Source organism: Falco cherrug, chromosome 4, assembly GCF_023634085.1.
Source record: "Falco cherrug isolate bFalChe1 chromosome 4, bFalChe1.pri, whole genome shotgun sequence".
NCBI lineage: Eukaryota > Metazoa > Chordata > Aves > Falconiformes > Falconidae > Falco > Falco cherrug.
The window spans coordinates 50,084,903-50,111,738 of NC_073700.1; the positions used below are offsets into that span (position 1 = coordinate 50,084,903).

Consider the following 26,836-nt stretch of genomic DNA (forward strand, 5'->3'; position numbering starts at 1 on the left):
GGCGGGGCCCCGCCCCCTACTCCGTGCCTACGGGTGCCGGCAGCCGCCGCCGCGCGTCACTTCCGCCGAGCCGCCCTGGCGGGAAGGGCCGTTGAGGGGTCGCCCCGCACTCCCGCCCCGTGTCCCCCTACTCCACCGCCACCCCGGGCCCACCGGTGGGAGCGAGAGCTCCGGCAGAGCCACGGGCCTCTCGCCCCGGCGCCAGAGCACGGGTTCCCCTCAGCCCGAGCCTGTCAGCTTCGTGAGGCGGGACCCCCCCTCCCCCGCGGCAGTGCTGCTGCCTGAAGGGGTGCTGCGGGGACCAGGTCCAGCCTGCGGGGGCGGGGGGGTAGCCCAGGCGAGAGCTCGGGGTACGAGAAGCACAAAAGTCGCTTTTGCTGATCTGGGGCTCCAGCACAAGCGTGCTCCGAAGCAGCAGGCAGGCCTGAAGGGCAGCGCGGCACCCGAAGCCTGCCTCAGGAAACCGAAAGGGCAGTCGGCACAGTGACCGAGCAAAGGTTACATACCCCAAGGCAGTGAGACAATTGTTCCTGACCTTTAAAACTCACTCAAGGAATGTGGAAGGCTGGCATATTAAAAAGTGGGCGAGTACCTGTCAAGGCGGGAGGGGGTTCTCATCCATGTGCTCTGTCAAAAGATATTTCTGCATCATTAATGTACCTATAAAAACATGCACTTTAGGTAATGGCAATTCCTGAAAGATCTGCAGGTGAGCCACTTCATGTCATCCACTGACAGGAAAGAGATGGCAGTGTATTAAAATCAAGATTTTTAGGATTAGAATAATAAATTTTGGAAGGTGGGTAGGAAAAACCAGTAGCAGAGAAACTGAGTTCATGCAAAAATGAGAGTACACAGCAGATATGCACACGGTAAACTTCATTCGAACTTGTTTACAAAATTGACAAAAAAATCATCACCTTGTAAACTTATTCACATTTGTTGGAGCTCACAGAACCGGTTATAGCAGCATGCTGAAATAAAGATTGTCAAGCCTCTTCTCACCCTGGATGACATCCAAGTGAGTCGACCCTTACAGCAGAAACAAACTCGGTATGGAACAAGATTTAAAGCTTACATTGTAAGTGAATTTCTCTAGTGATTTTGTACCACTAGGGAAAGGGCTGGGTCTAATACCTGACGCTCCCTCAAGCCAAGGGAGCACCAGCATGGTCAGTTTGCTACCAAGAGCTGGATGTGATTTGAAAGCAGTGATGAACTTAGGGCATCACCTCACCGAGTGTGGTCCACAAGGGCCATTGATTGCATAAGAAATGTAAGCAGTGGAGAAAAAAATGGGTAATGCTTTGTCATTTCCTGAAATTTGCCCTATATTCGAAGGCTTCAAAAGAGCACAGACCCTGTTCCTAAATAAGACCATTCAGGGAAAGAGGAAGAAGGGGCAAGGGGAGACAAGAAGCACAATATTTTTTACATAAACAAAATCCAAGTTTTCCAAAATGACCAGCTTTTTAGCCCTCTACCATCAAAACTACCTTTCTGAACCGCAAGACAGTAGCTTTCCCCAGCTCTAAAACACACTGCTTGACCTCATCAACTGCAGAAGGACAAAATGGAAGTAAACTGAAAATATACTTGGAAACATTTTTGGTAACCACTTTTTCTGGTTTCACTCTCAGACCTCAGATTTCAGAAATGGAAGCAAACAGACATCAGCTGAGGTTTTTGAGACACCCACACATTTCAATACCAGTCAGATCACAGAAACAGTAGGTTTGAATGACTTAAAAATAAACCGGACCTTATCAGTTGTATTCCAGGGAACAAACCAACTTAATGTATACCCGGCACGGAACATCCTTTTAAAATCATGGCAAGAGTTTGACTCTGCTCTTAAAGGCAGGAGGACTTTTGCCAAGGCTCTTCTCCGTAGAAGCAAGATCCAGCACAAACAGGTTAACAGAGTTAACATTACTAAACCTATAAATATTTTTGGTATAGTGTCTCCTCCCCTTTTCCCCTGGATAGAATCCCAGCATGGAGGACTACAGAAAACAACTAGTCCCAAATGTTAAAGCATTTACAATTAATAGAAACTCTTAGCTTTCTATACTGAACCAGGCTGCTTTAGAAAGCGTTTTAACGATTAGGAATAATACATTACAACGTTACTGAGAGAAAAAAAAAAAGATGAACTATGACCTTTAAAATGTTTAGACTTTGAGGTACATTAACAGCAATTGGGTTATCAGTCTCCAGACCGTGGATGCAACCAGAGTTAAAAAAAAAATCCAACCTGTGCAACTGAACACCACCAACGTACTTGGAAGACATCTTGTATATCCCTAACAGCCAGCTGCTTTCAACAGTGTCGGATGGGATTCAGCTTCACCACACTGCTCCAATGGATTCTCAGTGTCGATGATCACTTAGCTGGTCTGAATTGAGCAAACTTAAAAAAAAAATGAGTTAAGTATAAATAATTCACAAACTGTTTTGTGCAAATTTTTTTTATTTCCACATTTATATCACAATGTGTCCACTTAAAGGACCAAATAGCAAAGTTGCTCCCTTCTGCATCCCAAGAACACAGAAGTCTAGTTACTGTACATTCACTAAGGCTCTTTGTTTTTGCAAATTGCGTTTATGATGGATATCCATAAGGCAAACAATATCTAAAGGAATGGTAACAAGTATATTTCCAGCATACAAACAGGCTTCCTTTTTCCCTCTCACAGTACAGTTACAAACTTGTAGCACCCTCATTACATTTAGATTCTAGAAAAGGTGATTTTTCTTGCTTGTTTTTTTTTTTGTGTGTGGTTTTTTTTTGTTTTTTTTTGTTTTTTTTTTTTTTAACTAGAAGTTTGCAGGAAGGGAAAAGTAGGAAAAATATTTGGCTGGTGGTGGTGGGATCAAAAATATCGTTAAACATCTAGTTTTTGCAGCATTTCTCAGAGACTGGATTTAAACTGAAACCAGACTAAAATATGTGGATGCCTATGGAATGTTGAGCTGAAGCTGGTCTCCCAGCCTACAGTGCAACACCTGCTGTTTAAAACCCAATCTCCGTACCACATGACTTTAAAAATAAAACACAATCATGTTCAGAGATGTGATAGAAATAAAACTACAGTTTTTGCACATTGTCTCTCGAATATCTCACTGCCAAATAAAAACCCAAATCAAGTCAAATAAATAGATGCATATTTTGTTAAGGTAATGTCCACAATTTTCTCTGTACCTGCCTGTAATAAGATTCCGGCATTCAGAAAGTGCTGGAAATCCTCTTCACTTCTTGGGGACTAACACTTTTTTATAGCTGGCTCGCTACAGAGTTTTGAACTCAATTTATCAACCTTCGTATGCCTTCCTTTGCAATTGTTAGTAAACTGGTAGCAGCATTTCACAAAAGGAGAATTTAAAGGAAAGAGCTATAAAGAACCAGCTCCCTCACACCCTCTGCTCATTGGGCCTGTTTGTCCAGGACAGGAGGCTTTCTCCATCTTTAAGTGGCATAGTGTCTGCCATTTTTGCTAACTGCAGATGTAAAAAGCATTTTTAGCAAAACTGTACTCAGTCTAGGCAGACGTAAGGCAGGATGTTCAATCTACCATCATCCCCATGTGGATCTAAAGATATGCACTGTGTCCAATCATACCAGTTACCCTGTGTGTCATAACAACCGTTCACGCCTGGCCAGTTATGTTCACGTATTCTGTCGAGGTCATCACTTGTGACCTCTCTTGTGACCCCAGGCAAGTCTGTAGGTTTGCTGTTAGGAGCTAGAACATGAGTCTTTCTAGCCTCTTTTCTAGTGCTTTCCTCCTGCTTTAAATACTCAGACATGAAGTAGTGAGCTCCTGGAGTCTGTACTCCTGATGAAGACAGCAAGCTACTCTGTCTGTTTAAATACGACTGAATGATTTCATTTCTGGATAATTCTTTCCAGTTCGTTTGTTCAAAAGGGCTTTGCAGGTTGGGTTTTTGCTCCTGCTTTTCCGTTTCTGTCCTGTGCTGTTCAGGAAGTGCAGGGATTTCCACCTGCAAAGGATCTTTCTGTATTAAAGGTTTTATCTGTCCTGTCATGGGATCAAAAGTGAGTTTTCTCTCTTTTAATCTCACAGGTTTCACACCCCCTTCTGTCACGTGCCCATCCAAGCTGACTGTATAGTCTCTGGGTCGGTACCTTTTCTTCTTTTTACTATCAGAACCTGAAGCAGCATCATCACTGTCCATTTTTGAAGTGTCTTGTGAAAAGCCCATGTGTGGCATGAGAGATTCCCCTGGGTGGGAGCTGGTTTTGCAGCTGGGAGATGTGTGCTGTTGAAGTGTCCCTGCTGTATGCCTCTGCTGGCTTTCAGAAGGTACCTGCTGCTCCTGCCAGTGCTGAGATACCTCAGTTACTGATTGCTGAGTGAACTCCAGTCTTTTTGCTGGCATCGGAGGTGTTGATGGTTGCATCAAGGATGGTGGCGGTGATGGCACCTGTGCAGTATCTAAGAACTGAGACCTTTGAGATGGACTAGGCATTGAATCCTTTGGTGAGTACGTAGTATGCTGCCGAGCAAAAGTATCATGCCTAATGCTTCTAGGGCTAAATGAGGAACAGCGAGGACTCTTAGGTTGGTGTGGTCCTGTAGTTTCTTCCGATTTATCATGCTGCTGAAGCACTGCAGTCTTTAATAACGAGGAAGTGCTTGAAGGTTTTACAAGTCCTGGAGAACTGGTGTGAGGTTTTACAGCATTTACTGGGATCTTACTGTGTTTATCATTTTCACTGAGTTCCGTCCTGCTGCTTTCAGGCCCTGCATGTAGATTTACGTCCACAGGACTAGGAAAATTTTCAGGACTACCTCCAATTCCATTTGTCGGAGGGGGTGAAGAGTTTTGTAATACTTCAAGACTAGCTTTGGAGACATTTGGGGGAGGAGGGCCCTGATGCCTGTCCCTGTGTTCACCTTTCCTTTTCCGATTTCCCAATTTCTCTGGTTTTGGAGAATTTAGTTTCTGTATATCATTCCTGCTTTTCAATTCACTGATTGGCTTTGATCCAGCCACAGCAGGAAGTTGCGCTTCTGGTTTGCAGTTGTGAGCACCACCATTTGCTGATCCAGGTGGATTCGGCAACCCTCTTGGCACTGGTTCACTCTGGGTTACAGGTTCTATCAACTTTTGCCAATTCCGCAACAATTTCTTGGCACGTTTGGCAAGTTCCTCATTGGATGTCTTCTTTCTCACCTCATTGATAAGCCTCCCAAGTCTTGTTTCCTATAAAGAAAGAAAAGGTGTTTTACAAACAGGTAGCGTTCTAAACAAAATTCTTAAAGGTACGTTTCTGCTTTGTAACGCTTACCCTAAAAAATACCTAGTTAAAAACCACAAAAAAGATTTAGTTGTTGAATTAATCTTTTTGGAAGGGATTAATCCAGTTGGTCCAGCGCAACATGAAACCTACTCTAGGTTTCAAGTCACCCTGTCTCTATTCCCTGGCTAAAGCACCAGAGCTGTTAGCTGTGGAAAACAGTAGATAGGAACTCTTTAATTGGCAAGAATCTTGAGAATAAATGTGCAAGTTCAGATTCAAGAGGCAATGCAGCACCCAAGGCAGAAAGGGTGCATGTTTATCACAATGGAAGTATAAGATCTGCAGAAAGAGGGAAATGAAAAAAATTCCACAACCTTTACCTGTTACAGTAACACATTGATAATAAAAATCTCCACTGCACAAACGCAAGTAGCCAGGGTGCGACTTACGTCCTACCTTCTTCCTCTATCTCTCCTCTCCCTTCACTCCCCAGTATCTTGAAAACGTATGAAAGATTTAAACAAGCATTCCTAGGGTGTCCCAAAGCGGTTTCATAAGCGGAAGGAAGTGTTTGATTGTTCCCAAAGCACATTTGAAAACAAAGAATTATTCCACAAGTCACATTACTTAAGAAAAGCACTTCAAAAGAAAACACAGACCAGACCATGAGAGAAATATGCAACACGTTGTGATACATACATCGAAATACAGCTGGAGTTATAAATAAGCAATAGTTAAAAGCAAGTAACACAAATAACTTCAATGTAAAGATTGAAAAAAAATATTTATAGTTTAGTCATAAAATCTTTAAGAGTGGCCAGTGAGACTGCGGCTACACTACCTGACACTTCAGCTTTTAACACACCTCATTGCACCACGTAGATCAGACATTAAAACCTGCTTAACTGAATTTAAGATTAGTTTTATAGACACAAAGTAACAATATATCCCTATTTCAGATTCTTTGGTGCTTGGCCACCAAACATCTAACAAGGCGACCAGCACTTCAGCAAGCAGACTGATGTTGCTGAATGCAACAGAATTAATCAGTAGCAAGTAATGATTAATTTAGTGCCCTACACAAACAGGAACTGTGCTGCACAGAATACTGATCTGAGTCCAGAAAGAATCGCTGTGTATGCATTGAGATGTCGTTATTTTGTCCCCCCTCATGCTGTTTATATCTTAGTTGTGAATCCTTTGCAATCAAGCTATTGTTTCAAGAAAAGCTTTTATGGAAATTAGATAGACAGAGAAAGTCCTTTTATACACACAAAATTCAAGTCATGTTTGGAGGGTGACATACCTCAAGTGCCTCTTTGGTAATGGGATATTTCTCCAGGCTGGAGATCACTTCCAGCACTGCCACCATGTTATGGATCTGCAACAAGGAAGACAACTCTTAGTTATAAAATGTAATTTCAGACCTTCCACTTCGTAATTGCTGGAAGCATTAACCACAAAATTTTTATCACACTGTCTGGCTTTAGAGAGCTGATTGTTCAAAGAACAGGGACAAGGACACTTTACTGACCTAGTTGGAAACTGCAGGAGCTGTAACAAACACACTCCTGTGCAGACCGGCTGGGAGAGCTGGGGGTGTTCAGCCTGGAGGAGGTTCTGTCGAGGCCTTAAAGCAGCTCCCAGTACCTAAAGGGGCCTGCAGAGAAGTTAGAGAGGGGCTTTTTGCAAGGGCATGTAGGGACAGAACAAGCGGGAATGGCTTTATACTGAAAGAGGGGAGATCTAGATTAGGTTTAAGAAAGAAATGCTTTACTGTGAGGGTGACGAGGCACTGCCACAGAGCAGCTGCGGATGCTCGATCCATAGAAGCATCCAGGGCCAGGCTGGATGGGGCTTGGAGCAACCTGGGCTAGGGGAAGGTGCCCCTGCTCATGGCAGGGGGTTGGAAATAGATAATCTTTAAGGTCCCTTCCAATCCAAGCCATTCTATGTAAAACTAAAGGAAATATTAGCAATAACACCAGCGTGACTTACTAGCAAAGTTCTGAGACCCCTAGCCAAAGTATCTGTTAATTGTCCCACAGCCTAACTGGAAACATACATGCAAGTGGACCACGAAAAACAATGAGTCAAATCAGAAATCTTGCATTTATTCCCTCAGGCACTGGTTTAGAATTACACAAGTCATCATTCAACAATTCTGTTCAAAATACTGATGCTTCCTGTCTGAAAACCCAAGGTACAAGCTCCTCCAAGTGTCCAAGTGGAGACGAAGCCAGCGCCATGCCCAGTAGGTGTCCTCAGACCATTGCCCAGCACCAGACGGACCAGGGCTGGGATACAGCCACGGCTCCTGAACGAAGCTCAAAAACTCCTCCATCATTCCAGAATCTTATTTCCTGACCTGTAAGATGGTGAGGAGCAACTGCAGAAATTCACATTACATTAGCAAAGCATGTATCAGATCTTCTGATAGGCTTTACCACAAAATTTCTGTATGCACGAGTAAGCTCCACACAGAAGCAGTTGCCACAATCTGTAGATATTAAGCAGAAGTGTGATTTTAATAATTTCTCTGAGAAACCCCAGACTACACAGGGATCCGTATTTCCATTACCTGATGATAAAAGCACTGAAAACCGGAATTTCTAATTCACTTTTGTAGATAAATTTAAAAGATAAGCAAAGGGAATCTCAGATCAGTCTCATTTACTGCTTAATTGCATTTCTGACACAACTGGACACAAACTGCATCTGAGAAAAATCTCTCAGCAAGAACCTCTGCAGGGACCTCACGTTACCCTAAAGTCTAACCAGGAGCACAATCAGGTAGCTCTGCACTATCCTCCCCAGCCACACACTCCACTGCAAGATTCTTTAATTTTAGAAGGCTGGAAGTTTGAAAGAATTAGCTTTTTCAAGTCAGTCCTACCCTTCTATTACGATACAACAGGAGAACCAGGAGCTGAAGTCTCCTCCTTTCAGAGAATCTTGTGCATGACAATGTTTTTTTCCATCACAGCAGGACTGCTTGGTGTTGGAGATACCCAAGTGAAGCTGTCAGCAATGAAACTTTGATAAAAGCAAATCTAAAAATCAAGCAAACTTATGTTTAAATTCCATAGAGGCTTTGAATAATTACAACTCTTACAGGTTGTAACACCAACTTCAGACCAAAGATGAATTTGTCACGGTTCTTTCTTCGCTGAGCTACAACGCCTCTGCAGATATTTAAAGCCATACCATCCAGTCAGGTCTGGTAAACCTCCACTTAAGCTTTAAAGCAGCAATAGCATGTATTTTGACATATTTTAGTTCTGACTATTTCACTTCAGTGCACTAACTTTCTTCCATGTTTCGATCCTTGCACTGCCCTCAGTGCCTAGGAAGGGTGATTGAGCACCACAGTAAGTAATATATAACACCAGGGTTTGTTTGGTTTTCCCCCCAGTTTCTAGAACCAGAGCACTTGTAACAGCTAATGTTCAATTCTGGGAGTTTCCAGACAAACGTTTTTAGACTTGCAGAACATGATACTCTCCCTTCCCAACACATATTTTAGACTATGAATTACCAGGGTGCAAAAAGGCTCTATGTATTGCACAGACCAATAATTGGTACAATTATTTTGCAGTTACTGGTAATCCCCAAAAATTCATTATCTAATGACAAACTGATTGCAAAAAAAGGATCATTAATCTATCCAAAGGTCAAGATGGGGGAAAAGTGATACGCTCATGTATACACACACCTACAGAAAGATGAAATTGGTGAGGGAATTTGCAGTAACAGCTTCGCCTTTGTTCAATAAACCCAAACACACAGATATGGATGCCCCTGAATGCCGAATTGCCTACCAGGGACCAGCTCTATACCAAGACTGATAGACTGTTACTTCATTCCCTCCTTTCAGGGACACATGGTGCCAATTAAAGGGAGGGAAAGCAGCCTTACACCGCTGAGTCTGTGCTGATCACTCAACTTCTGGTAAAATATAAAACACCCATTTTGGATTCTTCACACATTTGTAACCAATTGAAAACATGCTGTAGCACTGAAGCAAGCACTGCAAGGAGCACGAAGGCTTACACTCAGGATAACTTCAAGAAGCACCTCTCATTTTCCCTTCATTTTGAGCTGCAGAAGTGTGATTCTTTAAAATAAGCAACATAATAAAAATGTTCAGGCAGGTTCAACAACTTCACCCTTCCTCCCTAGTTTTGTGTAGCTTTCTTGGAGTGCTTTACCCAAACTGCCATCAAGAGAAGCTTATAATAGAAATCATACTCACCTATTTCAAAATAACACAAACTATGCAAGTTCTTGTGGTATAGTTAAACACTATGATGCAAACAAGACAACCTCCCCAAAACACCTCACGTATTATCTCCTCAATGTGAAGACACCTATTTCATTAACAGCAGAACATCGGGATTGCACACCAGGATCTCTACCTTAAACCATCCACCACTGGCTTAACAATTAATATATCGTCACAGAACTGACATGAGACCGACATTACAAAACCTACCAGGACATCATCCTACTTCAACCAGCATCAGAAATGACAGTTTATTAACATAAGCTGCTATTAAAAATGTTTACTGGCTACACAGCAGACAGGCAGAGTAACATAAAGCAGAGTGGGACAAGGAAGCCTGGCAACCTTGCTCTCTTCGGACACTGGTTAAAGAACACAATTGCTTAAGTCAGCAACATCATTTTAGTTTCTATTTGCCTTTACTTACACTGTAACCCATCACTACCACCCCAAAACATGAACTTCTGTGAAGCAACCCCAGGACCTTGCATTTTGGAGCTTGCACAAATCTTCTAAGAACAATTTATACAGCATTTCAAGTTATCCCATGCTATTCCCATGTTGTGAAGACTGACTAGCACACAGACTAATTCATTTTAAAGTTTACTGGAGAACATCTGCTTTGAGTTATCTATGATAATCCTTTCCAGCCAACCCTAATGACAGTCACAGAAAACAAATCTTATTTATTCCATGCAAGTCTCCTTAAGTCATTCAGCCATACTCCAGAGCTTACTACTGGTATCTGAGATCTCTTCTAAGTTAAGCATTAAATGTTTTTACTACAGCCTCACACAAAAGCATGGGTTTCTGAACTCTGGAAAAGATCAAGCAGCTTAATTTCCTTTTTTAAACTGCCATCTACCTTAATCCTATTTTAGCTTTTATACATCTAGAACAGTTCAGTAACTTCAGTGTAAGCGTTACACAGTGGTTTAAAAGAATACAAAGGGTGTTGGGGGTGTTTAAGGTACAGCTGTTCCCTTCCACCTCCAATTCTACTGCCTCTTTCCCTGGCAGATTTGAAAATAGCAGCAAACTCAGTATCTGCATGTGAGCTGGTATCACTGTTTCCATGTGCTGGGACACATTTTATGTTGGACTAGCACATGCAAATGTTATGCTTTGATTCTCTTCCATCTACAGACCAGTTCAGATACAAAACACAGAATGAACACCAACATAACACCTTTCGTTCTTCCTCAGGACTGCCCTGACACAGGATGACCCACACCCCACTCCACTGCTACCCAAGAAACAAATGCTACAGAAACCTTTAATTGCAGTTGTTTGAATAAAGCATTTTTGTTGGTGTTTTTCAGATGTTTCACAGGGATGTTTCTACAGGTCTCTGCATGCATGACTAGACTATGACAGATGACAAACTAGATCTGAGTTAGCTGGGATGATGTTGCTGAGACAGTTATACAGGCCTGGAGTAGGAGGAAGAGTAGCTTTTTCCTTATAAACATGAAACCCCAGGAATGAGGTGCACAATTACAAAAAAAAAGTATTGAAACTGCTAATACAGAATCCTGTCTTACCGGAATCTGGCTAGAAAGGCTCTTCTTAATCACTTGCATAAAGGTCACATAACAGTGGTAAAGGGCATCTTTTGACACAGTACCGTCGTCCTCCTCCATATGAGTCACATTAGTACCTTTAAAATTTTCTAAAGGGTATTTAAACTTGGCCTAGTATGTCTATAGTCCCCAATCACCGAAACTTTTCTACAAATAAAGTGTAATGCTATTATCCTCCTGAAATCACAGGTTATAATAATCAATAACCTGACTCCATTGCAGGCATTTTGAAACAGACTATACAGATATGTCAGAAGACACTGGCTTTGAGAGAATGGATTTGTCATCATACTTCAGCTTACTTCCTCAGAATATGCTAGAAATACTCAGTATTTCGCTAGTTTCAAAGAAGGTACTTCTGCAACATTTTCCCACCTGTAGTATCAAAGCAATTTTACAAAAGCAAGCAGAGAAGCAGACCCACTGTGGAAGACTAAACAGATCTTTATCTTTCCAACAGAGACAAATCCAGATCTCTAGTGCCAAGTTGGTGTTTTCTGTTGGCAATTCATAACAAGATATGCAGTGTGGTCTATAGAGAAGTTCACAGGAGCATTTGCACCATTTTTTTATTGTCTTCCCCTTGCAAGCTCCTAGGAACAACAGGATTTTATTGGGTAGCTATAAAATCTATCGTATTATCTATGGGCCATGTATATCTTTAGGCAGCACAAGATAATGTTCAAGAAAAGCCCAGGTTCAAGGTCAATATTGCTGAAATTGCCAGGAAGGCAGAACAGATTCAAAGGGAGGTGCAGCAGCACCACCACAACCAGCGTCATCCACTCACATTTATTTTCTCCAAAGCAGCACAGTGGTTACCTGCACCTGAGCACCAACTCCTACCCCAGACCGGGGCACCTGATCCATATCAGATCTTGCCCCCAGCACTCCATTTGTATAAAAATGACTTCATTGCATCATAATCTGAAACATGGAATAAGAAGTAAGAAGAGAAAAGTTGCTATTCATAGTAGGCTTTATTTAAATGCCAAAATGGCAATACAATAGTATAGTGTTTATTTATTACTTCATATAGGAAGCAATAGATACCAGACGCTAATGATACATATCATGAACAGTAAACTATAATATCATTTTTTTAAAGATACAGACCAAACACACAAAGTTAGAATTCAGGTTACAACCTGCTGGTATTTAGTTCAGTTCCCTTGCAACTGATCTATTAACAGTTTCCCCTACCCCCAATGTGACATGATGTTGTCTAAAGATAGGGTACATGAGATACTATTCACAGAAATGACATACCAAAAAGATGACCATGCACTACTTTGTTCATAATTATTGAAGATGTTTGAAAGTCAGTTTGCTAAGAGTTCAAATATTCACCAGTACACACAAGATATTCTTAAAAAGGCGAGTGGAGGAGAGTTTGAGTAGTATTTAATAAAGCAGATCTTTAAACGTGAAGTAAGCAATTATCTGAGTTGAAAGTCATCCACCAAGAGTATCTTCTATGACAGAGAAATTAATCTGCAGTCCACGCTTTGAAAACTGATCAGAAATTTGTGCTGCAAAACAACAGGCAGAAGAAATGCTCCTCGACTATCAAGAACAGTCAACAGAAGGGGCTAGGGACAGCAAGCACTTATCTTTACCTCTGCATTTAAAATTTCCAGGTCTAACGTAAAGAGTCAAAATGATTCCCATTTATTTTATTTGTACTTAGGTTTTATTTAATGGTAAATTAACATCATCCAGATATCTTCCCATATACACTTTACAAAGCCAGGATCATCAAACAAGAGTAAGGTCAAATTCCAACAAAATACCACATTGCGAAGAAATTGGCAGACCTGAAATACTTCACTTGAGCAAGACAACAGTTTAGCTCTGTTACCTTTTGGCAGTATGTCCGCATAAGTAAAGTGTAGGGAGACTAGAACAGCCAAGAGATTATGAGAAGTTTGCCAGCAGAGAACACAGTTTGCCCCACCAGTTACAAACAGCCTCGAGACACAAAACCCCAGCAGCTGGTAAGTGCCATCACCACTCCAGCTCTTCTCTACACGGTCCACTCCAAAGGAGACATCTGACTCTGGCAGAGGCCCCTGACACAGCAGGAAAATGCTCCATGCTTTAGCGAGGTGTGGAAACCACTCAACAAGGGCAGTATCTATTGGTGGAGTTACTCAGAAGATATAAGGAGTAGTAAAACACAGATGACAGAGACACGCACACCCAGAACACAACCGGTTGACAGAAAAGCAGTGGCACATTGAGGGAAGTCGTCCTGCTCTACAGGAAGAGGGCTTTAAGGGCAAAGAGAACACAGTCAACAGCACAACGCTTTTCTACATTTGTATTTATTAGCCAGTAATGGGAAGACATTCTTGTTACTACAGAGAGGAATAATTGTCTGTCAGCTTCAACATTTACTAAACATTTTGCATAGTATCTATCATGAGAATTGTACTTCTAGTGCCTACTCCTCAGCTGTGTATAAGAGGACTCACTGCAAGATGATGCTCCCTCCCCACCCCTGCTTCTTTTTCCAAACCCCACAAAAAGCCCCCAACCCTCCAGACCATGAAGCTGGGCAAAACCTTTCTGGGGAACAAATTTATTCACCTGATTTTAAAGGCCCAGCAGTTGAAATGAAGGTTAGTGACATGAAATACTATTACATCAGAAAGATGTGTGTGGCACAGGTTCAAGATAAGGGAAGAGAGTAAGAGGAGGAGTGGGTACCGCAGCCCACAAAGCCAGGTGGTCATTGTCACAGTGGGGCAGAACACAGTCTTGGTGGAACCTGCCACAGCATACTGCAAGCCAGGTAATGCTAGTGTTCTTTTTCCTCAACACCACACTGATAAGGAACGGCACAGGAATCAAATTCAGTTGGAATTACATGTTCAAGGCACCCCAGTTAAGAAGAACGTATACAACGAGGAGTTCAGAGGAGAGCAGTGATAACGTTTTAAAATCATGGTTAACAAGAAAAAGTTTAAGTACTCAGTCCACACAGTATTGGGGAAAAAAATCGGGAGGAGAGACACAGCTTGGAATAAGCCTTCCTATACATTATGAGTCATAATAAAGAAAGTGGTGATCAACTGTTTTCATGCTCACTGGCCTAATTTGCAACAAGACAAATACTGATGACATATCGGGAATAACCAGAGAGCTACTAATGCACTCAAATAAGCTCAAGTAGTTTCCACAGCCACTACAAGGGTTTAAGAACAGATCAGGTGAGTCTGGAAGGTGTTTTACATAGGTGATGCTACTTCAGTGAAGGCAATGGAGACCACACAGCTTCATGAAACCCCCCCCAGCCGCGCACCCCTACGATTCACACCTAGGGAACACATACTGAGTGGCAAGCAGTAGAAACATATTGAAATACCCACTTCTGTCTAGTCCAAACTGGACTTAAAATAGTAATGCTAAATTCTGTCCTATCAAAGAGATGGTAATTATATGAAGGGGTTTGTGTTATAAAGGACTTAGAAAATTCAACACTTCAAAATTATCTGGCTTGTGCTGCCCCACTGCCCCGGGCACAGTGTCCTAAGGAAAAGTGATCCCAAGAAGAAATGCCCCAGCCTTCACCAGCGGCTCATCACCACTCAGGCTCTGTTGTCACTTCAGTTCACCATTTCAGCCGCCTCACACTTACCCCTGCACATCCCAGCACCTGAGCACTTCTCTAGAACAGCACAGCCCTGCCAAAACATAGCATGATAAAACAACCACCACAAACTGGAAGTTTGACCCAGTCCTGCACATCCCTCACCTTCTGGTAGAAATACTACTGATCACACAGTCAGCTACAAAGGGGTGTAAAATTTGGTGGAACAACATAGCATGTCTTCCAGAGAAGGAGACTTGTCAAGGGTGGAGCTGCACAACCAAAGAGTGCGAAACCACACCACATGCCCTCCAACCCGGTACAGCAATCACTACAGATTATTTCATCACCATAAATAACACCCCCAGAATGCATCGGTAACACACAATCCCTAAAAATCCAGTCACTGCACTGGTCATGAGGACATCTAACCACAATATAGTTTCATTGTATACATGATAACCACATTTCTTCCACACCTGTGCAGAAACTTCAACCAGATGAATCCTGAATCCTGGTAGTTACTATTTATTTTAAGTCATGAACCAAAGCCCAACATTATTGCTTAAAAATTTAGTCATAAAATGATGCCGCTGCGCAATCAAAGTTGCAGGAACAACCAGTCACACTTCGACAAGAAACACAGAATTTGTTGATTATTCAGACAGAATGACAGAACATTCAGCCTTAAAGCGTGTCCCTTCTGATTTAGCATGATCTCAGTGCTTTCTGCGCTGAGGAGAGACCCAGCCAGAAGCCTGCTGACTGCAGTTACTCGGTTAAACGATGAGTTGATGCACCACAGGCAGGTGCCAGTGGCTCCCGGGGGGGGGGGGGGGGGGCAGCTTTCCTGTTCTTACCTACCTGTGTTAGGGGAAGAGCAAAGCTGGGCACCGAACTAGATTATGAGGAGAATGACCCTTTCAAGGCATCACCTGGGCAGAATCATTCTGCACTCACCTGCTTAATCTTAATGCACTCCAGAGAACTTGGTGGAGATTTAAAACTATGCAACATGCATTTAAGGACTTGATGAGAATGGCTTCAAAGGGTCAAGAGCTTTCTGAACTTCTTAAATATTATGTTACCCATCACAAGGAGTATCTACACAGAGCAGTTTATATCTGAATGTAATACAGAAAAGTCCTACTAATGTCACCACAACATAGACTTGTCACTCTTTTCTTAAAAAATAAAAACATTTATCACTGCATTTGTGTACTTCCAAACGCAGCAGGCCAAGGTTTTTCAAAATGCTGGGGAAGCTTCTCAGCCAATTTCTTAAATGATAAAGGAGGCTCAGGTAAGAGCCTGCTGAATACGCTGCACTGTGGAATTTATTAACGCATCACACTGAAGAGCAGCAACATGCTTGCATGACTGCTCATGAAAATTTAAGCACAGCATATTTGTTCACAAAACCTGAGAAAAAAAATAGCCTTACAAATAGTCTTACAAATTGGGAATAATTTAAATACCAGGTTTTGAGAGGAGTCACTGTATCCTTTCAGCAGCAGTCACTAATCAATCTCCATCGGCACACACCATAGAAAAGTTTTATGGATAAGAAAAAGATTGGCTTCAATTTACCCATCTCCTAGAATTATTGCTAACTAAATTCTAGATAAAACGCTGCTGCCAGTCACCCATTTCCAAGCATCGCCATTCTCTGAATGGCAGTGCAGGTCCCCAGGAAAGCGAGGATGCCGCCCCCCGCCCCTCCCCCGATCCCCGATCATCAGTCGGCAATGCTGGGCCATTCTATTTCGTGCCAGAATCATTAGCAGCTGCTTGGAAACAAAAAGCATTTTCTACCTTTGGCTGGAAAAAAAAATATCTCCCCCCCTCCCCCGAGGACCGCAGGCACACCACCTTTCATCTGGGGGCTTACCAGCAGCAGGGCTACTTTCAGACCAACTCCACCCCAAAGCAGATTTTCCAGTGTGATCATGACTGGACAAAAACCCCTAGTATCCCACCAGCATTTTATTCATTCAGGAAGCTGCAAGCTGGTGCTAGTTATTTCTGACCAGTAGCAAAAAAACCTTCACAATTTCCACTTAAGCAAGCCCCAGTGATGCCTAAGCCCCTTGGCAGCCCATCTTAAAAAGCCCAGTGAAGAAAATACAAGGTCAAAACCCAACAGTTCCTATTTTGATAGTCTGAAACTCTAACACACATGACAACAGAGCAAGAGGTTTGTCACACTTGATTGTTAACTAGTGTGCTCCCCGGCAAGCACCTGAGCTGCAGGCACCACACCTCTGCAAGTGCATCTGAAACATCACCTCCTGCATCTTCTCCTCTCCCACCTGACTACGCCCAACTGTATTCAAGGATCAACGGTAGTTTCTCCAAGGATAAACTATAATATTGAGGTATACATTTTTCTGGAACTTTCAGGATGATTGCTTATATACAGATGTAAAAAATCCACATTCCTTCCCCTACAATTAATTTACACAGCACAAGGAGAGTTACATACTGACCATGCTACCTGGTGCAAAGAGCTCTGCTTAAGTGATGGCTTGAGTTACAGAAACTCAATGCTGCTTGGAGATGCACTGGAAGTTTGTTGACTGAAGACAAGTTATGAACGTGCATCACTACCCTGGGAAAAAAACCCCAACAACTATGCTCCTCTAATTTCAAAAGTTCTACGCTCCTTACAAAAATAAATGTAGACCTGTGGTATAATAACAATACTCTGCCAGCTGATTCTGCATGAAAACACAGTGTGTGAGAAAGCAGCTCCACAGAAGTGCAGGCTGTCACTCTTAGACAAGACTTCCACCTCTGCACAATCATCTTTACAGCACAAAGTTTCAAAATACACCCAGCTGAGTATGCTATGCTGCTGAATACTACAGGTAGACTTGGACATAGGATTCCTCTCATCCCCAGCTGCAATGTTAGAAAACCACTTTGTTCAGTAAAACAGAACTAATTACATCTTACTTCCAGTGATTCCTCAATAGAAGTTTCTACCACCAACTGTTTGGACATGCTGAAAATTGTATACTTTCATATTAACAAACACACTTAAACATGCACCGCTGCCCCATGAAAGCCACGCCCCAGAAAACACTGACATGCTGTTAAGTTTAGCAGATTGCACCTCAAATTAAAGCAATTTGCTGGCACTTAAATATTGTTCCAGACACTGAAAGCATGAATTACCTGAAGAAAGAATAATTTCACTGTTAGAATGCGGAATAAACAAACCTACATTTACATTAAACTGAATGTGATGTACTTAGCTTTACCTTAAACATTTTTTTAAAAGCCAAGGGCATGATTGGGGCCACATCATACCATGTTATACAGACCAGAAAAAGTTCATTTTAAGTTATCACCAAGCACAAAATGGGTGAGACGAGATAGTAGTAAAGCGTTATCAGCCAAAACAGGCATGGTTTTTTTTTCATTTATTAAAAAAACACGTTGACATTAACTTTAACCCCAAATCTAATATATTGGAGTAACTATGCCTTAGAAGAAGCGCTTCTTAATTAAGATCAAATTTCTGCAGCAGGCAGAATCAATTCCTTCTTTCCCTATTCTGAAATTTTTGTGATTCCTGAAAAAATAAAACTCAACTACAGCAGCTCCTTGAAGGAGACTGAAAAGGATCTCCCCTTACAAGGTACTGGGAGAAAAACCTTCAGCTGCTCTGAAACTACTTTGGTCAGGAGCCAAAGGTGACGGAACAGCAGTGCTGCTGTGTCATATGGCCATACCCAAAACCCCAGAGCAGAAACAACCCACACCTTATGCCCTCCTAAACCTGGCTCACCCTCAATTTACCATACAAAACCCTAATAAATGACAGACTGGAGTTCTTAGCCTAGGTCCACACTGCCAAAACACATGTGAAGCTGAAGATCTTTGTATTTTCTAAGGCACAGCCTGGGTCTCTCCTCATTTGGGGGCTTCTGACAGCAAGTACCTCCCGTCCTGCCCACTGCAGCGGCAGGAGCCGACCCAGCCTGTGGCCACCCCAGCCCTCTGGGACCCCGTGCTCAGCTGCCTCCACTCCCTGCCGCTTTGGGTTGATTGCACACCACCATGCACTGAAATGGGTCAACGAAGGGTCGCAGGGGGGGCAGCAGCCACAGGAAGGCAGCTGCCCCGGGGAAGTGCTGTGTTCTTCGCCATCTGGGAAGTTGGGTTGCTTCTCTCCTGGAAGAACACCCATCTTACACATCAGCTGTCTTTTCCATATGGTGGTTCATGGGGACTGTCAGATTATTCTTGCTGTTTAGACTACCTGTAAAAAGTTGGTTCTTCCATTCAGAAAACTCCTTCCTGGTTACATCAAGAAGAATGTGTCAGGTTAGTTGTGTCCTTCCTGATGCTTTCTCCCTCCAGCCTCTAAGCCATCCAAGTGTTCACTTCTCACCAAGGGTCCGTGCTATGGCGTGCGCAGACAGGTACTTGCTGCAAAGTTTTATCACTTGGGTTTAAAAAGCCTGATCCCCTTTAATGAAACGACCCGATGGGCATCTGGCTGGAGGGTGCCGCTCTGTGCCAGCTTGTACTCCCTGAAGCTGCCGCTACCCCCCAGCACACGCTACGCTGTGCCAGGACCACCATGTCCCCATTCCTGTGAGGAGCCAGGGCAGGGCCAGAGGCCCCAGACAAGCCCTTTTTCCTGTTGAGTTCAGCCAGGCGAGTTCCTCAGGTGGCCCAGAGCAGGGTCAGCATGAGGCAGGGAACAGGAACATGCAGCTGGAGCTGGGGAAGCAGACAGACAGAGATCACAGCAGCTCACCCACCAGGTGCAGCTCTGTTGGCAGTTTCAGCTGGTGTAAACATGCGACTTTAAGCCAAGTCAATTCCATTTTTGATTATTTGGAATGTTAGCCACACAGCCTTCAGCATAAAGTGGTTCATCATGAGTTGCAAAGCTTGCTCATCAGTCCCCGCTCAGGAGCATCCCCCTGGCTGTCCATAAAGAGGTCTCCCAGTGTTTCTCCCCTGAACACTCGCTGAGCCCCTGTGTTAGGGTGACACGGTGAGCACAGGGGATCATTCCAGACACCTGTGAACCACGCACAAGCAACAGCAACAATAAAGCCTCTACAAGCAAAACTTGACCATAAGGCATCCACTCATCTCAAAACACACAGACAGGGTGGTTAGCTTCTGTAGGTATCACAGAGCTCCTTCCTGCTGGAACCCAAAGCCAGCCTACTAGGGCAGCAGGGAAGCTGCCCACTTCCCAGCTTCTGTGCTGGAACACTTTAATTCTTGATTTCTGCTGCTACACCTGTTGCAGTACTATTTGTGATGCACCAGAAGCATTATCAGGTAATTGAGCTGCATCAAAAACTAGCTGGTGGAAAAAATATATATTGTCTTTTCCTTTATAAACCCTGATCAATTCCCCAGTTCATTTCACCACATGATCCTGCAAATAGTTGCATCGGCACACATGAATTGGGTGTGTGTAGCAAGAATAAGAAGTGGGTGTTATTTAAATTGTCACTGCTGCAGAAACACTCACTCAAATTACAGCTTAAGAGCAAATGACTACTGCCATCATCAATGGAACCTGTGGAGTTCCAAGGAATTAACAACAGAAAGGCAATTTGGCATCCCCCTTGCTTTGACCCCTCAGTCCAAACTCCTGCTACTTTTGTTTGCTCAAGATTTGTCTTTGCAGCCTCAAACTTCATCATGGTCTCACTACTGCAAAGGGTACCTTGCAAATCATAAGTTTTTAACACCCCCTAAAAAAAACCTCTCAAAAAGTAACAGGCTGTATTACCACCACTCAGACTGAGCAGGACTATACAGGCAACTAACCAGACAACCGGACTAGTTAAACTTGGTATCTGTTGGACTGTACTTCCACCAAAAAGCTATTTGGGAGAGGTGGGCAGAGAAGCTGTAGGGCAAGGCCAAGAAACCAACTCCACTGCCACCAACAGGTGAATTCAAGTGAATCCTGTTGTTCACAAGACAGAGCATCAAAAAAACCAGCAGTCATCCTCACTTAAGGTTATTCAGAATTATGAAAAAATGGAATACAGTGGGACTTTGTACATCGGGCTTGAATCCTAACTTGGAAGCCAGGACCGCCATGCTAACAACACTTCAGAGCCTACATGGTGGGAACTGCCACAATCACCCACATGTTTCACCATGTGCCTGAAACACAACCTGCCACCTTGATGCACAAAATGCTGTACTACTCGCAACAAGATGAGCGAGTAAGGAAATAAACCAAAAAATGTTGAGAGGTACAACAGGTCCCAGCCTCTCTGTACACTGCAGCTTCCTCAAAACTGGTAAGATTATTAATGCCTCACAGAAAAGCATCAAGCTAAAGCAAAAGCCATTCCCAGTCTGCTTCCACCCACACGTAACCCTTTCCCGCATCCAAAGAAATCGTACAGACCCTCCCCAAGCAAACCACCGTCTTCCTCCAGCCTCTACATCTGTGTCGTTACAGCACTGTCTCTCACACCGTCTTCTCGCCCTTTCCAAACTCACTTCTAGCAAGCACATTTACCCCTGGTGATAGAGGTTTTTGTTTCTAGGACTCTGGTGAAGCAACCAATACAGAATCCAGACATGGAAGCATCTTTAACTATGCAATTCATGTGTCAACTAGAAGATCACCCCAGGCCAATGTGCTACTTAACACTACAACACACAGGCCGACTTATTATTAATAATTTGGCTCACGGATCATTCCTAAAGGCCTGAGCAGCAAGGCCAACCGAGATATCGCATGAATGGCAGCCTGATTTACAACCTGCCCCAACAACACCATGAGCATCCTTACTCAAACCAAAGCTGGCTTTGCATCACAGAGAGGTATTAATGGCAAATAATTAAGCTTTTGTCTGATTATTTAAAATCGGGAAAATACTGCTACATATTCAGGATGAAGAACCACTTAATTGCAAGCACAATTCTTCACAGCCAGTTGGAAACTACAGGCTTTCCTGCAGAGCAAAAACTAACAGATCTCATTATTCCTGACATCAGGTAATAAATTCCCTGAGGAGCGCTGAGCCCAATTTAACAAGGCAAAGGTGTTCTGCTTGGTGGAAGAGGTGGTTTCACAGCACACTGAGCCCAAAGGGAAGAGCGTTGCTTCTACCAGGACCAAGGAGTATCTCCCCTGTAAGATCTCACACCACTGCTACAATAAGGTTTCAGACACTCTTCTCAAGTTACTATTTCTACAAGGTTCTTCCAGGAAAGATTTTCCTGCAAGAAAATTGTATCGCACGTTGTTGTGGGCGATACCACTAATCTCATACTTTCCCCCAATGCAAGCCTTGGTATGTTCTGGCTAGCGCACAAGCCTTGGAAGGAAATCGATGTTGATACTTAGTGTTTAAGTCATGTAGCAGAAGTAGTTTGCCCATATGTTTTTTTGAGGGGAAAAGGCTGAATAAATGAAGACGTAATACCAGACATCCCGGGTGGCTTCCAAGATGATGTAATTTCTTTAAAATAGCTTATTTCTTATAGATCTCCTTTGAAATAGAGGTTACCCATGTGAAGTCTAAACTGTGTTAAACTAAGTTATAAACATATTCTGCCACAATTACTAGAATAGGTCTCAAGTACTAAATGCATGTGTACAATTAAAACATTGCTCCTGAGTCAGCACTCATTTACCTAGCAGTTAAAACAAAGATGAACAATTGGCACAGAAGACTATTTCTCAAAGCAAGCAGGTTCCGAGAGCTTGGAGAAAAGATTATTTTGACCAGTTCAACTCAAAACAAGTAGGGAAACATCTCTCTCTCTCTGTTTTGTTGGGGGTTTTGTTTGGTTTTTTTGTGTTTTTTTTCTTTTTTTTTTAAATTTAAGGCAGGACCTCAGAGTTAATCGAGAAACCACAAAGACCTCTACGGCTACAGTGGAACGAATCTCCACAATGGAGAAGCAACTTGTATATCAAGAACATTATCAGCGAAGCTTAAATTTACAGCGCCTCACAGCAAAGCACCATAAAGAACCGTCTCCTCCTCCTCAGCCACACAGAACGGGACCGTTTTTCGTACACCTGACGCTATCAGTGCAGTTTTCACCCTCCCCAGAAACACGCACAGACCAACAATTATACTGAAAAGCCTGAATGAAATCCAGGCCTCAAAGCTCGACTTTCTCAGTAAACAAGGAAGTCAATCACAATAATGAATACTGTAAGTTTGAATACAACCACTTCTTTTAGGAGATTCTAAAAGCCAGAAGAAAGTAGCCAGAGTTTTCTGTAAGTACCCCCAAGTGCAGCAGCTTGAAGCTGCATTGACTTCTTCCTGCGGGGAAAACATCAGAACAGTTTCTTAATACTTTTGCGCTGGTGCAACGAAATTCAGAATCTGCTTTTCAGCATGTCCAAAATTTAAGCTTTTCTTCCCTTCGTGAAAGAGGCACAACAGGTAGTTTTACTGACTGTTTATCACATGCTCTGTGCACTTGGGAGAAGAAGGGCTGAGATTTAAGCCTGCACAGTGACTCTCAACCACACCACCTCTGCTCTCCTTCGAAGAAAAGGTTATAATGGAAGACAGCCCCTGCCTACAGGCGTTTCTGAACAATGGGCTGATTTTTCTGCCACCAATTATTGCCCTGGATAAGTATCAAGTATGTAGAATTACAATTTAACATACATTACTCCTAAGCTTATAGGGCTACTGACCTGTTGGAGGCTCAGTACAGCCACCGGCTGATGCTCTAGCTTCCCCTCGCAGGCAGCTGCCTGGTTAATTCTAGTCCCCCTCACCACAACCAAACTGCGAGGACATTGGCGGTGTCATGTAACGATAACATACAGAGAAAGAGAAAAGGAATCCATCACAAAATATACTTCCCGGCTGCTTAACTCCGCACAGCCATGGGAAAGTAACACCAGAATGAGGGTAACCGTTGCTGCTGACAGTTCTGAAGTTAAAAGAAACCATAAACATGTTAGAATTTTATTAAACTAGGTTGACACTCGGTCTAACGTCAAGTGAAAAATTTGCAGCCACAAAGAGAGGACTCAGAGCAAACAGAATTCAGGGTGTACCAACCGACATTTCAGCAAGATCCACGTTCAAGTGCTGCAAACTCAAACAACTCTGACATTTTAAAGCCCACAATTACCATTATAATCTATTGCTGTTACTCAAACCCGTGGTATTGCTGCTCGCGACACAGGCGCATCACTGGGGGTTCCCACAGAACTACAAGGGCAGGGCAAACATCCCTCACTGTCCACGTGCCCTGCAGGCCACCCCAGATCCCTCCCAGTTGGTGGTACCTTCACTGGCTACTTTAAGACATCAACCCAGGTCCATCACACGAGAACACTTGGTCAGGCAGAAGCAGGTATGACTTTAATAGAACTAAACCACCCCTTCACGCAGTCAGCCTCCTGGAATAACACACAGGCACACGTCCAGCCCCAGGCACCAGCAGCTGCCCCACAGAGTGCAGAGGGCCAGGACAAACCCACCTTCGCTGCAGTGACTGTCTGTCTCTAACTCCAAAGCTCGACAGACTGCGAGCTCGGGGCGATTCTCTCCCTGTAACAAACGCCCGTGCCGGGAAAGTGCTTTAACATGCCCAAATGCCCCTGGAAAGGGGCGCGGGATCCCAGGGATGGAGCCCGCTCCGTCGGTAAGGCTGTTCACAGGTGAAACACCCGCCGACTCCTGCGCTTATGCCGCATCCCAGAAGCGGCAGATAAGCTCATTACCGCGCTGCAGGGAAGGATAAAAGCCAAGAGTAAGGCTGCCCGGGGTCGGGGCAGCTCCCGGGCCCCGGAGCAGCTCCCGGGCCCCGGAGCCACCGCCGAAGCCCTCCCGGCGGCCCCGGGTGAACCCGATGAGGCCCAAGGGGGCGGCGGGGCCCAAAGAACAGGTGGGCGCCCCGGAAAGTCCCGGCAAACTGCGGCGGAGCCCGGCCCAGAGCCCCCTGCAGGCCGCGCCCGAGCCGCGGCCTGTCGTCGGGAGGCCGCCGGGCCGCACGCCGCATGGCCGGGCAGCGCCGGCCGGGCCCCGGCAGGGGGTGGGGGTACGGCGGCGGGAGGCGGCGCGGCGGGGGGCGGCCGCGACCCCCCGGCCGGAGGGGTGAGGCCGCCGCTGGCAGCGCCCAGGCGGCCCCGCGGTGCCGGGGCGGGGGGCGGCGAGGCTACGCTGGCGGCGGGACCCTGGGCGGGCAGCCCCGGGGCTGGGGGGGAGCTCCCCGCTACCGCCCACAGCGGAGGCTTCCGGCGCCCGAGGAGGCGTCCGGCCGCAGCCGCGAGGCCGGCGGGAGGCGGCGGGGGCCCGACGGGGCGGACGGTCGGGCGGGCCGCGGCAGCCGGCGTCCCCGCGGTGCCGGCGGGGAGCAGCGGGGCCCAGCGGGCCGTACTCACGTTGCTCTGCGGGTCGATGGCCTGCAGCAGCCGGTCCCTGATCTGCTGCGGGGAGGGGGCCGGAGCCGCTGTCATTGCCTGGGCGAAGCGGGGCGGCTGCGGCCGGGGCGGGCGGGCGGCTGGGCCGGGCCGGGGCGGCGGCTGCTCACTCGCCGGCGGCGGCCTCTTTGGGGAGCCGGAGTCGCATGTTCGCTCCCCGCCAGGCGGGGGCGGCGGCGCGGGCGGCGGGGCGCGGCGGAGGAACCGCGGCGGAGGGAGCGGGCCGGGCCCGACTGCTCCGCTCGGGGCCAAACTCAACTGTGGGCAGGAGCCAGCCCCGCGCAGGGCACCCTGGGACCCGCCCGACGCCGGAACAGCGCGCCCTGACGCCGTGCCGCACGCACCGCGCCTGCGCGGGGGGCGCCGCGGGGCCGCGCCTGCGCGGGAGGAGAGAAGGGGGGAACCGCGCCGCAGGGCCGCGCAGGCGCGGGGCGGGACCGGCTGTGCGCGGCGGAGCACGGCGGCCCCGGGATGGGGGGGGGTGGCCCGGCCGCGGCGGGGGGCGACGCTGGGCCTCAGCTCCGGTGTTTGGCGTGAATCAATATGGGAAGGGGCGCTGCGGGCCCGGTGCGGCGGTAGCCACAGCCCGCGGGGGGTAGCTCAGGTGCTCGCAGCCGGCAGAAGGCTAAGGGCAGCTGGAAAAAGCGACAAGCTTTTGCCGAGCGGTGGAACGTCAGATTTTCATTATTTTCATAATAACGTGGTGGGTGCGGCAGCAATTGCAGACTCGCAGCCACGCAGGGTGTGTCCACCACGGTGCAGCATAGCCCCTCGCAGTGCCAGCCGGGCCTCACCCCACACTGGCCCCCACTGGAACCAGCTGTGCCCCGAAACCTCAGCGAGGGGCACCCTATGCCCCACAGGGTGAGCCCTTGGCTCAGCGGCCAAGTGTCCCAGAGCATTTAACAGCAGCTCAAAACGAACTGCTGATTTTTAAAGCACCTGCTCAGGAGCTGAACGACTTTCCTCTTTTGCACGACCCAAGCATGGAGGCGATGTGGCAGTGTTCAGCCACAGGATGGATTTAGGGCAATAAAACAGTCCATATTCGTTGAGCAATAGAGCCCAATCCCCCTCCACTGCCTGCACCCAAAGTGTTGCTCAGAAAGCCGCCGGCCATTGTCCCAGTAAGAATTTAACACCACCACCATGACCCACACCGCAACGCCAGCCCAAATCCGCAGGCCCCTGGCCTCCTGCGGGTAAAGCCACCCCCTCCCCCTACACTGCAGGTGAAGACTCGATTTAATGAAGATGAGGGAGAAAGTGTTTTCCAAGAACTATAAAGCACTGGATTTTGTTTGGATGCCATGACACAGCAGCATGCCGCTTTTTTTTTTTTTTTCTGTCATTCAAAAGAGTTAGAAAAAGGTTGAATATAAAATACAGAAATTACAGACAAGAGAAAGAATATGTTTAACTGTGGATTGTAAGTATTTCTGGGCAGTTCGAACCATGCTCGAAGGATCCTTTCCTCCAGACATTCTGCTATGTTCACTACAGCAAAGCCCCTCCCCTAAACTACCCTGCCCCTTTCCTGAACGTGAAAACTTCAGTTAACGCAAAAAAGGGCGACTCAAGCAAACTGCTGCGAGTGCCCAACGCTTGTGTCCAGTTTCCCAACGGTATCCAGATAAAACTGAAGGTCTTTGCTAAAACCTGAGCCTCAGAATCATTCAGATGAGGCCTCTCC

The 26,836-nt window shown here is 45.4% G+C and overlaps 1 protein-coding gene across 3 annotated transcripts; it reads right to left on the reverse strand.

Moving 5' to 3' along the window:
- Positions 1-2,455: 2,455 nt before the first annotated feature.
- MED26 (mediator complex subunit 26) lies at positions 2,456-25,438 on the reverse strand. 3 transcript variants are annotated; one of them, XM_055710255.1, is made up of 3 exons: positions 25,105-25,438; positions 6,576-6,650; positions 2,456-5,232 (listed from the first exon to the last, which is right to left on the reverse strand). In XM_055710255.1, the coding sequence occupies exons 1-3, from the start codon at positions 25,177-25,179 to the stop codon at positions 3,538-3,540; spliced, it is 1,845 nt and encodes a 614-aa protein (XP_055566230.1). In that variant the 5' UTR covers positions 25,180-25,438; the 3' UTR covers positions 2,456-3,537. The 3 variants fall into 3 exon arrangements, with proteins under 3 accessions (XP_055566230.1, XP_055566231.1, XP_027657182.2); XM_055710256.1 differs by having other exon boundaries at positions 6,576-6,929; XM_027801381.2 differs by lacking the exon at positions 25,105-25,438 and adding an exon at positions 6,804-11,060.
- Positions 25,439-26,836: the final 1,398 nt, after the last annotated feature.